This window comes from Alligator mississippiensis, chromosome 10 (genome assembly GCF_030867095.1).
Source record: "Alligator mississippiensis isolate rAllMis1 chromosome 10, rAllMis1, whole genome shotgun sequence".
In the NCBI taxonomy this organism is placed as follows: domain Eukaryota; kingdom Metazoa; phylum Chordata; order Crocodylia; family Alligatoridae; genus Alligator; species Alligator mississippiensis.
This window is the reverse complement of record NC_081833.1, coordinates 51748909-51762166: the sequence shown is the minus strand read 5'-3', so window position 1 is coordinate 51762166 and position 13258 is coordinate 51748909. Positions and strand designations below refer to the sequence as shown.

General features: G+C 42.5%; 1 protein-coding gene across 3 annotated transcripts in view; it reads left to right on the top strand.

Annotated features, from left to right (window-relative positions):
- The first annotated feature begins 375 nt into the window (after positions 1-375).
- The window catches only part of NKD1 (NKD inhibitor of WNT signaling pathway 1), a 169044-nt gene continuing 156161 nt past the window's right edge, over positions 376-13258 (top strand). The window contains exons 1-3 of one of the 3 annotated variants that reach the window (XM_019497492.2): positions 1256-1366; positions 1490-1522; positions 1685-1827. In XM_019497492.2, coding sequence (XP_019353037.1) covers positions 1342-1366; positions 1490-1522; positions 1685-1827 — 201 coding nt within the window. In that variant the 5' untranslated portion in view covers positions 1256-1341. Of the gene's footprint in view, positions 1367-1489; positions 1523-1684; positions 1828-13258 lie in introns of all 3 variants that reach the window. The other 2 variants (XM_019497491.2, XM_006273214.4) reach the window with 2 other exon arrangements.

Sequence of the window (13258 nt, the reverse complement as noted above, 5' to 3'; positions counted from 1 at the left end):
AAGTCCCAGAGAAGTTGATGATCCGGATTCTGGGTTTCCCAAGAGTGCTATGAGTTGTGTCAGCTGGTACCTGGGTGCTGCAAGGCTGGCAGGATGCTGTGGATTTCTACTTGGGAAGACTTCTGGCATAAGCTTGCTCCAACTGCAGGGAAGGGCCAAGGAAGCTGCTCTACACCACTGTCCTTTGGGAGCCCTCTGGCACTAGGCATGCCGAGAACTGGAAGCACAGCAGGCAGTGGTAGGGTGAATGGCTTTGACATACTGCATTCCAGTTCCCTGGGGCTTCTGGGTCAGCACGGGGCCAGTTGCAGCTGTATCTAAATTAGAGCAGCCTCTAGGACTGTTGCAGTTTACACCAGTCCCAGGCAGGGCCAGACACAGGCATGGGTGAACTGGGTGGCCACCCAGGGTCCAGACTGAAAGGGGGCCTGAAAATGGTAAAGTTGGGATTATTATTATCATTATTTGTGGCGAAGGGGGACTGATACTAAAAGTTCGCTCGGGGCTGCCAGGAGTCTAGGTGCGTTGCTGGAACCAGAAACAAGGTGGTGCAAACTTGGCACAGAGCTGCTCTTGCACCCCCCTCCCACCCTAGTCCTCAAACCAGTTGGTCTAGGAATGGAGCATGGGAGGAAAACATAAAAGCCAAAACCCGGTCCCCAGACACCCTCTTTGGAAGCGTGAGAGGCCGGGGCTGGCATACTGTCCTCGTGCAGCACGAAGGAGCAAGGAGGTCTGGAAAGCTGCAGCTGGGTGTGGGGAAGTGGAAGGACCTGGCGCCTGGGGGGCATGCAGCGTGCCCCAAAGTCCCCGCCGGCATCAGCTCGAGCAAACACATTGCAGCTATTAGAAAGGGGCCTCCTCCTCTGCCTTCCCAGCGCTTCCTCCATGGCTCTGTGCTCTGCTGCCTGTGTCTGGCTGGAAGTGAAATGCACTAGAGCTGCCGCCGCTGCTGCTCCTTTTTTCTTTTTTTCTTTTTTTTTTGGAGACTCCAAAAGGATCTTTATTCCCTTTCATGTGCCGCCTCAGTCCAATAGGAAGCCAGCGCCTGCCTGCAAGTGGTCTAATCTCAATGAGGTGTCAATCATGTTCCCTGGTGGGTGAAGTAAGGTCTTTTGTAACCGCCTCTGTCTTTGGGAAAAGAGAGAGCGAGGAGCGCGGAGAGGGAGCCGGAGCCGGACCCGGACCGCGCTGCAGAGGGACCCGAGCCGCGGTCTGGCTTTGGCTTTGGCTTTGGCAGGGGGGCGGCGCGGCACATGGATGTCTAGCCCCGCCGGGACTGTGCCCAGGGAGCCCCCGCAAACAGTCCAATGAGTCGCAACTGCAGATCCGTGCAGAGAAATGGGGAAACTTCACTCCAAACATGGTTAGTTCCTTCCACTTGCTCCTTCCCCAGCCCCTTCCCCTTGCTCGGCTCGTTGCTGGGATTGTATGCCGGCCTCTAATCTTCTCCCTTTATTATTCCCCCCGCTGCCGCGGACGTGCCCAGCTGCCGTGTGTAAGCCCCGGGAAAGCCCCGAAGGTAGGCACGGCTCTTCGCGGCCACCCAGCCTCGCCCCCGCCTGCCCCTCAAACTTTGTGCCGCCGCCCGTGCCCGGCTCGGGGCTGCCCCCGGGGCCCGGACGCGGCGCGGGGGCAGGCGGGGCACCGCTCCAGCGTGGCGTTGTCTCCTCTGCTTTCCTAGGTGATAGTTTCGCGGTGAACGCCTCCCTGGCTCGGAAGGGCATTGAGGACTGGATGGTGAAGCAGAAATACTGCGGGGGCAGCGGCTCGGGACTCCAGCAGGGCTGCCCGCACCGGGCGGGGTGCAGGCTCGCCGGCGCCAGGGTATGTCACCTCGGGCCGCGTCCTCCCTCCTCCCCGCCCCTGCCCGCGCGCCGGCAGCGTGCTCCGGGCACGAGGGACAGGGGACAGCCCGGCACCTGCCCGGGGGCCGACCCCCGCCGGGCTCCGCTCTTCGCGCCGGGAGGATTTTCTTCTCGGAGAGTTTTTGAACTTGTCGCTTGTCACCTCTGCGGCACATGCGGGGGGGGGGGTGCTTCCCCCCTCCCCGTGCGGTTGGGGAGGGGGGCGGGCTCTTGAAACGGAGGGGAAAGATGGGAGGCCGGAGGGGCTGCTCGCTGGAGTTCCCTGCAGGCTCTTGGGATCAAGCCCTGCGAGCTGAGCGAGTGGAAAAGTAACCTGATTGATGGGCAGACGGGAATCTCTGCTTCCCAGGGCAGGAATGCGGTGCCTGAAAACACAGGCAGGGCAGTCATCCAACCTGGAAACTTCTCTGCTAGTCACTTCATTGTCAGAGCTGCAATCCCGCCTGCCCTCTGCGCTTCTCTTCCCTCCTACTGAGGCCCCAGACCTCGCAAATGGATGAGAGGCTTTTGTGGGGGGGGCTCTTAAAAAAAACTTTCTCTTGGAAGATGCTATAGAGATGCAAGGTGGCAGCAGTTTGTTATCGACCGGCAAACTCTGTCATTGTTGGTTGAAGTGTTTTAAATGTGGTTGTTCCCCCCTCCCCCCAGCAGAAAATGTGTTTAAAAGAGCAGTCAGTGGGAGAAATTCATGTTTGCATGATGTATATGAAAATAAGAAATTCTAGTCTTCATTATTCATGTCCCTCCCCCACCCCCCCTTCCTCTGAGTCAGGGTTTTGATGTGTGCTGTTCTACCCTCATAAATACATTTCTGTAGGAAATAATTTCAACAAACTTAATAGATAAGAATAACATGAGTTTAAAGTACAAGGAAAAAAAGATCAAAAAGTCTAAGTTTTGAGAACCTCAGAGACTTATGGGATTCTTAAGGTTTTCTTATCTCTAAGTATATTAGGAAAAAATAGTTTTTTCTTACTCACTGTAAGAGCCTAGCAGTAAACTAAATTTTCCATCCATTTTATTTAATTCGAAGTGTGCTTGAAAACCATTGTTCCAAAAGAGGGTGTTGACTATCCCTTTTAACATAATTTGGTGCAGAACGGTTCAAAATAATGGTGACTTAGTGCATTGCATTTATGGCCCTACTTCCTGTTAATTGATGCAGACTTACTGGCATTTTCCTTTAGTGAAGCTGAGACGGTATATTTAAGTTCCTTTAAAATATGAACTTTTTGTAATATGGAAAGATATATTTCTAATCCTACATTAGAAACAGATGTGCCATATGTAAGTCCTTATGACAAAGATTGTGGAGTCACAATTGTGACTCCACAATTAAGGTTGCAATACCATTTCTTTTCTAGGACCTCTCTTTTTGATCCCCTAATATAATTGCATAAGAAATAAAGTGGATTGCATCTTAACATTTTAGCTATTCGTTTACCAATAGATGTGGATATGACTAATAGTCACTTGCACCAAGAGTCAGTCAAATGGAATGCCAAGTAACAATTGTCCTACACACTTGAATCAACCAATGCCCATCTTCTCTTTGGTTTAAAATACCTATAAACATGATTCAATAAGCTTACAAGCCTCTATGGAATAGCGCTATTTTGTTGTGTCATCGTTGAAAGTTTGGTTTTTCTCTTAAAAGTTATTTTACTAAAAATGAGATCTTAATTGCTGCCTTTTTGATTTATACTAGAAATAGATGAAATAGAGTAAAGAATGTTATTTGAATTGAAAGGTCCAACTGAGTTTCCTTCAGAAAAGTATTGACATTAGGAATATTTTGATGCACTATTGAGCTTTATCTCATGGAATCTAACTAGAGTTCTCCTGCTGCTGATGCAATCAGCATGAGGCCTAATTCTGTGAAAATCTGCCCACTCCTGAGAACTTTTGATGGGAGTTGAATGTTCAGTAATGTGAGACCTTTGTTCTTGCTCTCAAGTTTTGAATTGTCCTGGTTGGAACTTGTTTCTGATAGAGAAATGTGACTTACTGCTACATACAGATCAGGAATCAGTTGTTGTGCAGTCTGTTTTCTTCAGAACAAGACCATTAAAATGGTCTGCTTAACTTATGCCTCCCAAGGAAGTTGACACTGCGTTACATAGGGATTATTGCCGCTAGTTTGGAGTAACAAGGAATGAATGACTAACATATTAAAAAAAATAGTTTAGTGTGTACACTTTAAAATATTATTGAATTTACATGGATGAGTCTCATAACCCATGGGGGGGGGAATATTTGTGTAAATTGATTCTTGGAGTGTTTGACAGAGGCATGCTTAAAGAATGCAAGGCCTGTATTAGGACTGAACTGTAAGTTAGAGTTTCCTGGTTGGAGCAAGCTTTGCTCAGCTGATTTTTTTCCCCCAATATTCACAAGGAGAAAACTGATGTTCAACTATTGCCAAATGCATCCATCATCTGAGGAGGATCTGATAGTAGCAAATTGTTGTTGGGTGAAGGCACAAACCAGGGTAAAGGGAGTGTGTTTGAAATATGCACTTTTGGTGTGTAAACAACCTTCTGTTCTGGGATAAGAGCTCTGATCTCATTAAACCATTGACACGGGCCCAGCAGGGGCTGCTCTGCTCTAAATGTTTTAATTACTGTGTAGGCTGGGGGTTGAATTGCAGCCCTCCTGTTCCACATGACTCTGAATTATAGGAAGAAAAAAGAATTTTGTGGCATCCATGAAAAGTATGAGGGCCTGAATTATCTTCTATTTTTAATGCTAATTGAAGCCACTGGGGCTGTAAATCACAAAAGCTTCTTAGGGCAGGGGAATACTTTGTATTGCTACTTTATGAATGAATTAACTTGTGGCTGGAAAAAAAAACAGGGAAGTTTCCTGTCATTGTGTGGATGAACCTTTATTACTTTTCATTTATTTAGCTTGTTTAATTACAAACTATTTCTGCAGACCAACTTTATTTACAAAAAATAATAAAATGAATGGAGAAGCAGCTCTGCACTAGATGAGATGGTTTTAAGTATAGGATTTGCTGAATTCAATTTACTCTTATCTTCAGAGCTGTAACGGATGTTGCTAGGTTTTTATTTTTCACTTGTGTGGCTCATTGATATTAGAATTTGGAGTCATTTTTAGTTAAACAAAACTGATTCACACTGAACCAAGTTAAGAGAGATCACTTTGGAAAACTACAGCAAGTAGGTAGAACTGTAGTTTTCTAGTTACATTGTAACAGTCTTATACTGCTCATGATCCTAATATTCCATCCTTATTGACAGTCATGAGTTGCCCATCCTGATTGGGACCAGTAGAGTATTAAATAGTGAGCAACATTATTGGTTCTAAGATTGGGACACGTTCTCCATATGTTCTCTGCCTGTAACTTCCATTGACATTAATGGGCATTCCATACATTGTTTGAGAAAAGAAGAGAATAGACTACAGAATGTAATCTTCAAAATTTAGGTTGGTCTAATAAAAGATATCAAATTCACCCAAGGAACCTTGTCTGCCTATCTTCAAAACTCTTCATTTCCATTAAAAACAGTCCATTTAATGGTATATTTATGGTTCAATAGCTATGTATCTTAGATGCAAAAGCATACATGTGAATAATTTAAGCTGTTTTGGGTCCTAATATAATGAAAAAAAAACAAAATTACCTGTTCATGGTTCATGGCTCAGTAAGTCTTGAAGGCCATTAAAATGATATTTTTAATTAAAATGCTGAATTTTAAACATTGCTTTTTGTAATATTTTTTGGTCATCCCAGGCATAGAACTGTATTAAAAGGTTGCCTTTTTATAGTCACAGTAGCAGTAAGTTTAACATTTGTATGGATGCCATATTGCTGTGTAACTGCTTAAAATTATCTTCACTTTTATAACTTTCATCTTTTCAAGTATGTGCATAGTTTTAGCTCATGGATTGGCATTTTATAAAAAAAATATTGCATTGACTTACTGATCCCTGGTTAAAGTGAAGAGTGCATATGTATGTTCTTGGCAGACAAGGTTCCTTGGGTGAATTTGATATCTTTTATTAGACCAACCCAGATGGTTGGAGAATAGTTATTAAGCAAGCTTTCAGGTTCAAAAACCCTTCATCAGGCTAAGGACGCTGCAGCAGTTGCTAAGGTTTGAAAATGTATTAAGTTTGTGTGCATCAGGTGTAGTAGAACAAAATAAAATTCTTCCAAATGTTGTATTTAAAGAGACAGAAGGGAAAAAGCACTGAGTGCTTTTGAAATGTTGGTGCCCACAAACCAAGATAATTTAATTAGTGGTGTACTTAGTACATCTTGACAGCTCTGGTTTGGGAAAATTATGATATGAACATTAACAATCAAAGAGTCTCTGAAAGTATTAGTGCTATGGTGATGAGATTAGTCAATTGGCCAATACTGTAGCAGAATGCTGGATTCCAAGGGAATTATCCTTGAATGATACCAGTTGGTACAATTAAAAGCCACAATACAGTTGCCATATGGAAAGTGTTAGACGTCCTTACATGGTTTCAAAGCTATGTGCCGGAGGTTAAATTGACATATGAAGAAAAGCATAAATTAAATATTTTGTGTTATGAAATTAAAAAGTTGACTGCTCAAGCCATATGGAGGAGGTGGCTGGGAGATGATCTGCATTTCATCTGGGCTTGTTTCAAAGATACTTTAGATTTCATGTGGTGCATTGTTAATTTGGGATGTTGATTGGAAAGCTGAATGGCCCATGAAGTCTCTGCAAATAAACCTTGTTAAATCAATTGACTTGATCACTTTAAACTAAAAAATTGAAAGAGAGAATTACTGAAATTGATGCTTAGGATGATGAAACAGACTCCATATAGTAGTGGAGGGATTTCTAAAGCTAAGAGACTAGGGGTGCTTCCTGAGCCTGATGAAGGGTATTTGTACCCAAAAGCTTGCAAAGAAGGATTTTTCCAACTATTTGAGTTGGTCTAATAAAAGATATTGGATTTATCAAAAAAACCTTGTCTGCCAAGGGACAGTTCTGTCATTTGGGCTTTCCAAATGCTCATAGCACCTCCTGACCTCCTACAGCCCTTATTCTCATGAAAGAGAGAGGCTCTTTTACAGACTACATTCCCTTCTGCTGTAAATTAGGAAGAAATGTAACAATGATATGTGTTGTATTCTCTAATGACTTAAATATAAATAATTTCTTCCAGATTCATACACTAAAGCCTTGCTTGCAGCAAGGATGAGAACTTTGTTGCCCATGATACTGGACATATGGAAATGTTCTTTACACTAGAGTTCATTAACAGAAGGTTCCTCTGTAGGTTTTTGTGAGATGTATAATAAGACCCAGGAGGAACAAAGTAAGTGGATATTTCTAGGCACCCCTCAGAAGATGATCTTAGTTGACTTTTATGGTTTCTTTTGAATTGGGTAAAGAACTGAGGAAAGAGCAGTCACTTGAGTATTGAAACTCTGTAAGGATTTTTCTGAAGGAGGGGAAATATTGTTCAGTGATGATTTTTAAAACAAAATGGAATGCATACTCGGCACACCTCCCATCGCTACAGCTGTTGGCCTTTATAGAAATTCTTGTGGATGGGTTATACTTCCTGGATGTTAGCATCAAAATCTGGTAGAAAAGTAAATGGCAGACGTTGAAATGTTTGGAGTGATTCTTTGTAATAAATAGCCTCTCCACCCCCCCATTTCATATAAAGCATACACATAACTTTGAAAATTGAGACTGAGAGTCTCAGACTTTGTGATATATGTTAAAAACCAGATCTACTTGGAAGAGTGACTATGTAAATAAAAACAGTACCTTCTAATTTGAGTAAACCTTCTCCGTGTGTGTATCCAGTCATAACTGCAAAACTCAGTACCAAAAATAAGTTCTTTATTGCTCTTTTAGTCCCGCAGAGCTGACATAGTTATGGGAGACTAAGTTGGATTCAGTTGCATTCCAGCATCTGCAGAACTATTAAACAAATTCCATTGGCAAAGTCTTCATTCTGCTTGTTTTTTGAGCCAGTGGGGACTGTCCAATTAATGCAACTTCTCACACCATTTATTTAGCATTGGTGGTGCTCCATTGTGTGCCAAGCTGTGCTGAAAGGTCCAATGTAGGTACAGGTACAATTAGCATTGTGTAATCTCAAGTTGAGCACTTATCTAAACTGGGAATTGACCAGCATACATTCTAAACTAGCTGTGCTGCTCTGTTTGCCGTTGTAGAAAAGCAGTCAGTTGCTATCCCTGGTTGACTATCCCAACACAAGTAATGGCACTGGAAAATTCTGGGTTAAAAATGCTTCAGATACCAGGTTGAGTTTATAGGGGCTGCAGCTATAATAAGATCAATCTACTCTTTTTTTTTTTAATGGAGCAGGTTTGACTTGGGGTCATGGAGATGAAGTGTTCATAGAACTTCAGACTCATTCTAGGATAGAAACGGCATTTTTGACGGTATTAGTGCATCTTGCTCTTTCAGTATGGAAAGCTGGTAACTGTTGATCCTTTTTACCTTTTTTTAGTAAAGTAAAAGCTGTGTTAACTGGCATGAGTGGGGAATGTGGCGTGCTGGTTATATAAAAATCCCAGTTACCTGAGGCAGGGGTTTTCGGCCAGACGCAGAGCAAGGGGGAGACAGGGTATTCGCAGTTGCCACGTGCAAGCTTCTCCCCCCACCACCCGCCATGTCCAGCTAGCCAGACGGAAATTTTCCCCCACTCATTTCCTATTCTGCTGATCAGTATAACCTTGAAGATGTCAGCAAAGTTGCACCATCATGGCTTCTAATCAATGGCAGCAGGCCTCCATTACAGTCTTCCAATGAGTCCATAGATGACTGAGGCCAATCTGAGATCTGCATGTTTGACTTCAGATGTAGCAAATGGCTCTGGGAGGAAGGAGTAGATTCTAGTGATGTCAGATCATAGATGAGAAAGGTCTTTCCCTTTGTCTATCTGCCGCTATTGTAAGGCGAGTTTGCTCAAAATGATTGATGCCTTGTTGTACATCATGATGCCATTGGGGGCACTTCAGTGCTTGAGTCTCTCAGGTTTTGATGTTAACATTTAATTTGGTCAGATTGGCCTTCAAGGTGTCCTTGAATCTCTTCTTTTGTTTACCTTTGGAGCAGAGACCATCAGTGAATTGGGAGCATAGGACCTGTTTTGGGAGTAAGTTGTCAGGCATCCTTCTGATGTGGTCTGTCTAATGGTACTGATGCCATATAAACATGGCTTCAGCGCTAGTAGGGTTTGTTTGAGCCAGAACATTGGCATTCATTCTTCTGTCCTTCCAACTAATATGGAGAATTTTCTGATGGTTCTCTGATGGTAACCTTCCAGAGCTTTTGTGTGTTTCTGGTATGTCATCCAAGTTTCACACCCACATAGCAGGATGGAGATGGCAACAGCCTGGTATATGAGAAGCTTGATTTGGCTTCTGATGTCATAATCATTACATACACAATTTTGGAGATGTCCAAAGGCAGCACTGGTTGTCTTTGTTTACATTTTTGGGAAAGGTGGCTAACCAGGTAGAGGAAATGCTCAACATTCTCCAAGGAATGCCCTCTAATTGTAGTAGGTGGAGGAGCAACAGGTTGGTTTGGGGTGGGCTGGTAAAGTATCTTGGTTTTCATAAAGTCGACAGTCCAAGAATTTCATATGCTTCACAATGGCAGACAGGAGTGACCTAGAACCTTTCGGTTGAATGGGCACACATGACAATTGTCACTGTATTGAAGATCAATGGTGAAGGTGTTGGTTATCTTGGATTTGGAACATAATTTTTTAATGTTAAAGAGATTCCCATCCATTCAGTTCTGGATGCTGACTCTAGATGAAAGCCTATCAGCCCTGAGATGTGGACTAGCTGTGATATACATGGCAGAGTGTTGATGCAGTTGCACTGATCTGCCCTGTGCAGGGTCCATTCTCAGCTGTGTCTAATCCATAAGGCTTCAATAGAAGGTGGAAAAAACCTAAACAATAATAGAATACATCTGGCCAGTTCTGTACTGATGGGGAAAAAAAACAACCCTTCCTGACTCTTAGAGGCGGTTGGCTGAAGCTCTGAAAAGATTTAATTCTTGTCATTGTCTTAATGCAGAGTGGCACAGACCATGAGCATGTTGAGGGTAGTGCAAGGTTAATCATCTTTGACAAGAAGAGTCAGCTTTCAGACCATTATGAACCACGCCAGGATCTAGGAGTCTCACTTCCATGGGGAACCAATTTTATTATTTCGTTGAGCCTATCAGACTTCTATTTGGTTGTAGCTGGCTTTGGCTTTAAACCCAGTCACTGAAGGCACTGACCTACTGTGTTGCTTCAGTGAAAATGCCTTCTGAACCTGTGATTCTTCACTGGAGCATGGGGACGGGATGATTTTATTCTGAGGAGAATTTAATTTATAAGACTTCTAAAGTGCCTGGATTTTCTGCCAAGTAACCTTGGGCTTCAGTCTAGCAAATGTATGCAGCACATGTCATTTTGGATCAGAGCTGGGTTGGTATGTGGTCAGAACAGTCTGCTGTCCATCCCTGTGAAATACTTTGTGTTTTGTAATTATGGTGGAATTTAATGCATTTGGGGATATTGCAGTGGCAGCTTTAAAGGATTAAGTATATTGAGGTTCCCATTAAAATATAACTCTGTGATTCAAGATGTGTGGAAGAAAGTCATTCATGGGTGTTTGATCTTGGGGTACTGCCACACATGCTGTGAGGTATAAAATAAGGGGATAGGCTCAGTAGGGAAGTGACAGTACAAAGTGCTGTCTTGCAGGAGGAATGGGATTTGGGAGCACACTTGGATCTTTTGATCCCCAGTCTGATGTGAATGATGTATGGTACTGAGGTGACAGATTTATCTTGGGGGAGGAAGACGGATGGAGGGGTGTGCTGCGGTGCCCTTGGAGGTACTTTGCTGTTTGATTCTCCACAGAGACATTGGTGGAAGTCAGTTACTTTTTGTGCTGACTAAAAATATTTTATAATTCCATAAGGGTTAATTACACAAGAGACAAGTAAAGAGGAAAGTGGTTGTAAAACTGTGTTTATGCAGAGGTACCATAGAACGCAGTGCCTGATCCTGCAATCCTTGGCTTGGAAAAACTCTCACTAACTTCAGTGAGCAAAGTTCACTAACTGCTTTCTTGACCAAAGAAAGCAGTGTTTCAGGCTCACCAAATAAAAGGCAGTTGCTGGATTGCAGAAGATGTTGTGGTTAAATTTGTGTCCATGTTTCCGCTATAAACCTCTTTCTTTTTTAAAACAATAAATAATAATTTTGTTTGTGAACTCTCCAAGTTTCTCTCGCTGTTCACATAGTGTACGTGTATGTAGACTCCAGGCACTCTTTTCCCCTAAAAGAGAGAACATCACAGTTTAGCAAATGGAATATCTATCATTCCAGCTGAGCAAGGTCTAAGGCAATAACCCAAAATATCCTGGAAGAAATTCTGAAAAGCATTGAAGAAATCAATCGTGTAATCCTAGAGGAAGGTCTTTGATGTCATCCTGGTAAGTTTATACTGGGAGCCTGCCTATTTCTTTATGGTCAGCTTTAGACTTTCTATATGAAAAGTGGATCAAATAATTTCATGTGCCTGTGCTTTAAAAAAAAGAAGTTTGATAGTTTTCTAAAGTGTACACACCGTTTAAATGCAGACTGTGGCTTTTAGCTTACAACCAGGTGGGGACAAAAAGCTTTTCAAAACAAGTATTTACAGAAAAATAAATAATACCTTGATATTTTTCCCATGGAAAAACTGCCTCGTTTAGTCATGCTGAATACTTAATTTTATTTTGAGGGTAAACCTTACAGGTTATCTCAGTTTAAGCCATTTTTTATTTATGTAAAGGGTATGTACAGGGTTTTGTTTCTAATATGGATGTGCGTGTTAAAGGAGCCTTCACGATGCCTTAAACAAAATATCTTTATAGTTTTATTTTTAAATAACTCTTTGGGTCAGGCAAGTCTTATTTGCACAATCTTGAAACCCCCCCTCCTCCCACAATATTTTCCAAAACAGGATTTGATTGAAAAGCCACTGACACTGATGAGAAGCTTTCCGTTGACTTCGGTGGGGGTAGGACCAGGCTGTTTGCAGCACCAACTAGGGAAGTCGGGTGAACTACTAGACAAACTAAGAGCCTATTAAGCAAGTAGTGCGCTGAAGGTAGTGGCAACATTTTTCCTCAGCAAGGGCGATTTCCTCAATCACTCCATTCTGACAATTCACTAAAGATTTTGACAGCTGTGTTGTTGCTTACATTCCTGGATATGTTCAGTAGTAGAGTTTTGCAGATGGGTTTTTGTAAATATGTTTTAGCAAAGGTACTCCTGAGTGTGGTAGAAACAGCCTGTTAAAATAGTGCATGGTGGTTTAAAGTGGTTTGGGTGTGGAACTGGCTTTTTTTAAAAAAGCCTATTGAGTGCAATTTGCTACAATATTGCCTCATCCTCTGTTTCTAAAGGCTTCCTCATGGGCAGTGAAAGAGGCACCTTTGGCTGTAGACGAGTATGTGAAAACTGAATCTTGTGTAAAACGACTAATGTACCTATTGAACACAGCCTTTCACCTAGTATTGAAATGAAGCCCCTCCTAGAATGAAATGTGACAGCTGGGTAGTAGCAGATGGTAAACACAGCAGTTTAGGAAGACTGAGGTATTCTGTTCAGGCTACATGTGGGATTTTAATAAGGCAGAATATAATTACTTGAATTGAAATTTGGCCAGACTCTTTTTTTGGATTTTGTGTTGTTTCTGTGTGTTTCATTTGCCTGAAAGTGATGCTTCTGAAATATAGAGTTAAAACCAGGTACAGGGCAAATTTATGATACTGATTATCCTTTGAACTCAGGCCTGCCACATGCTCTTATCCAAAGGTACTATTTAGCCCTTAATAAGGACAGGTGCAAGGCAAGTTTTGCCAACGCTTGGTCTATGTACACACAATACACACTGCATGTGCAAAGTACATCTCTGCCACTACAGTTTAGCCATAAATTGTGGCATCTTCCAGTTCTTGGCGAGAATCAGAATGATGTGCAGCAGTAGTTATCCAGTCCTGTTCAGCATGCTATGCTTGTTTCTGATGACAGTTTAATAACACTGGCACCCAGGCAAGGATGTAAGACACAAATTTCACCTCTCCTGGGAAAAATGGGAAAGCAGTGCTTGCCAAATGGAGATGAGCAAAATAGGCAAAAGAAATGTTGCTTTCATGTTCCTAAAAGCGCACTATAAGAAATGAAGAAGACCCCTAGCATTTCTGTACAATCAGAGCTTCTGCTGACACACAAGTTCTACACAAAGGTGGTAGTTGAGTTATATCCAGAACAACTGAAAATGCAAGCAGTGTTGTCTTTCAAATGGTGATGTTCAGTATCAACCAGCCACTTGGTGA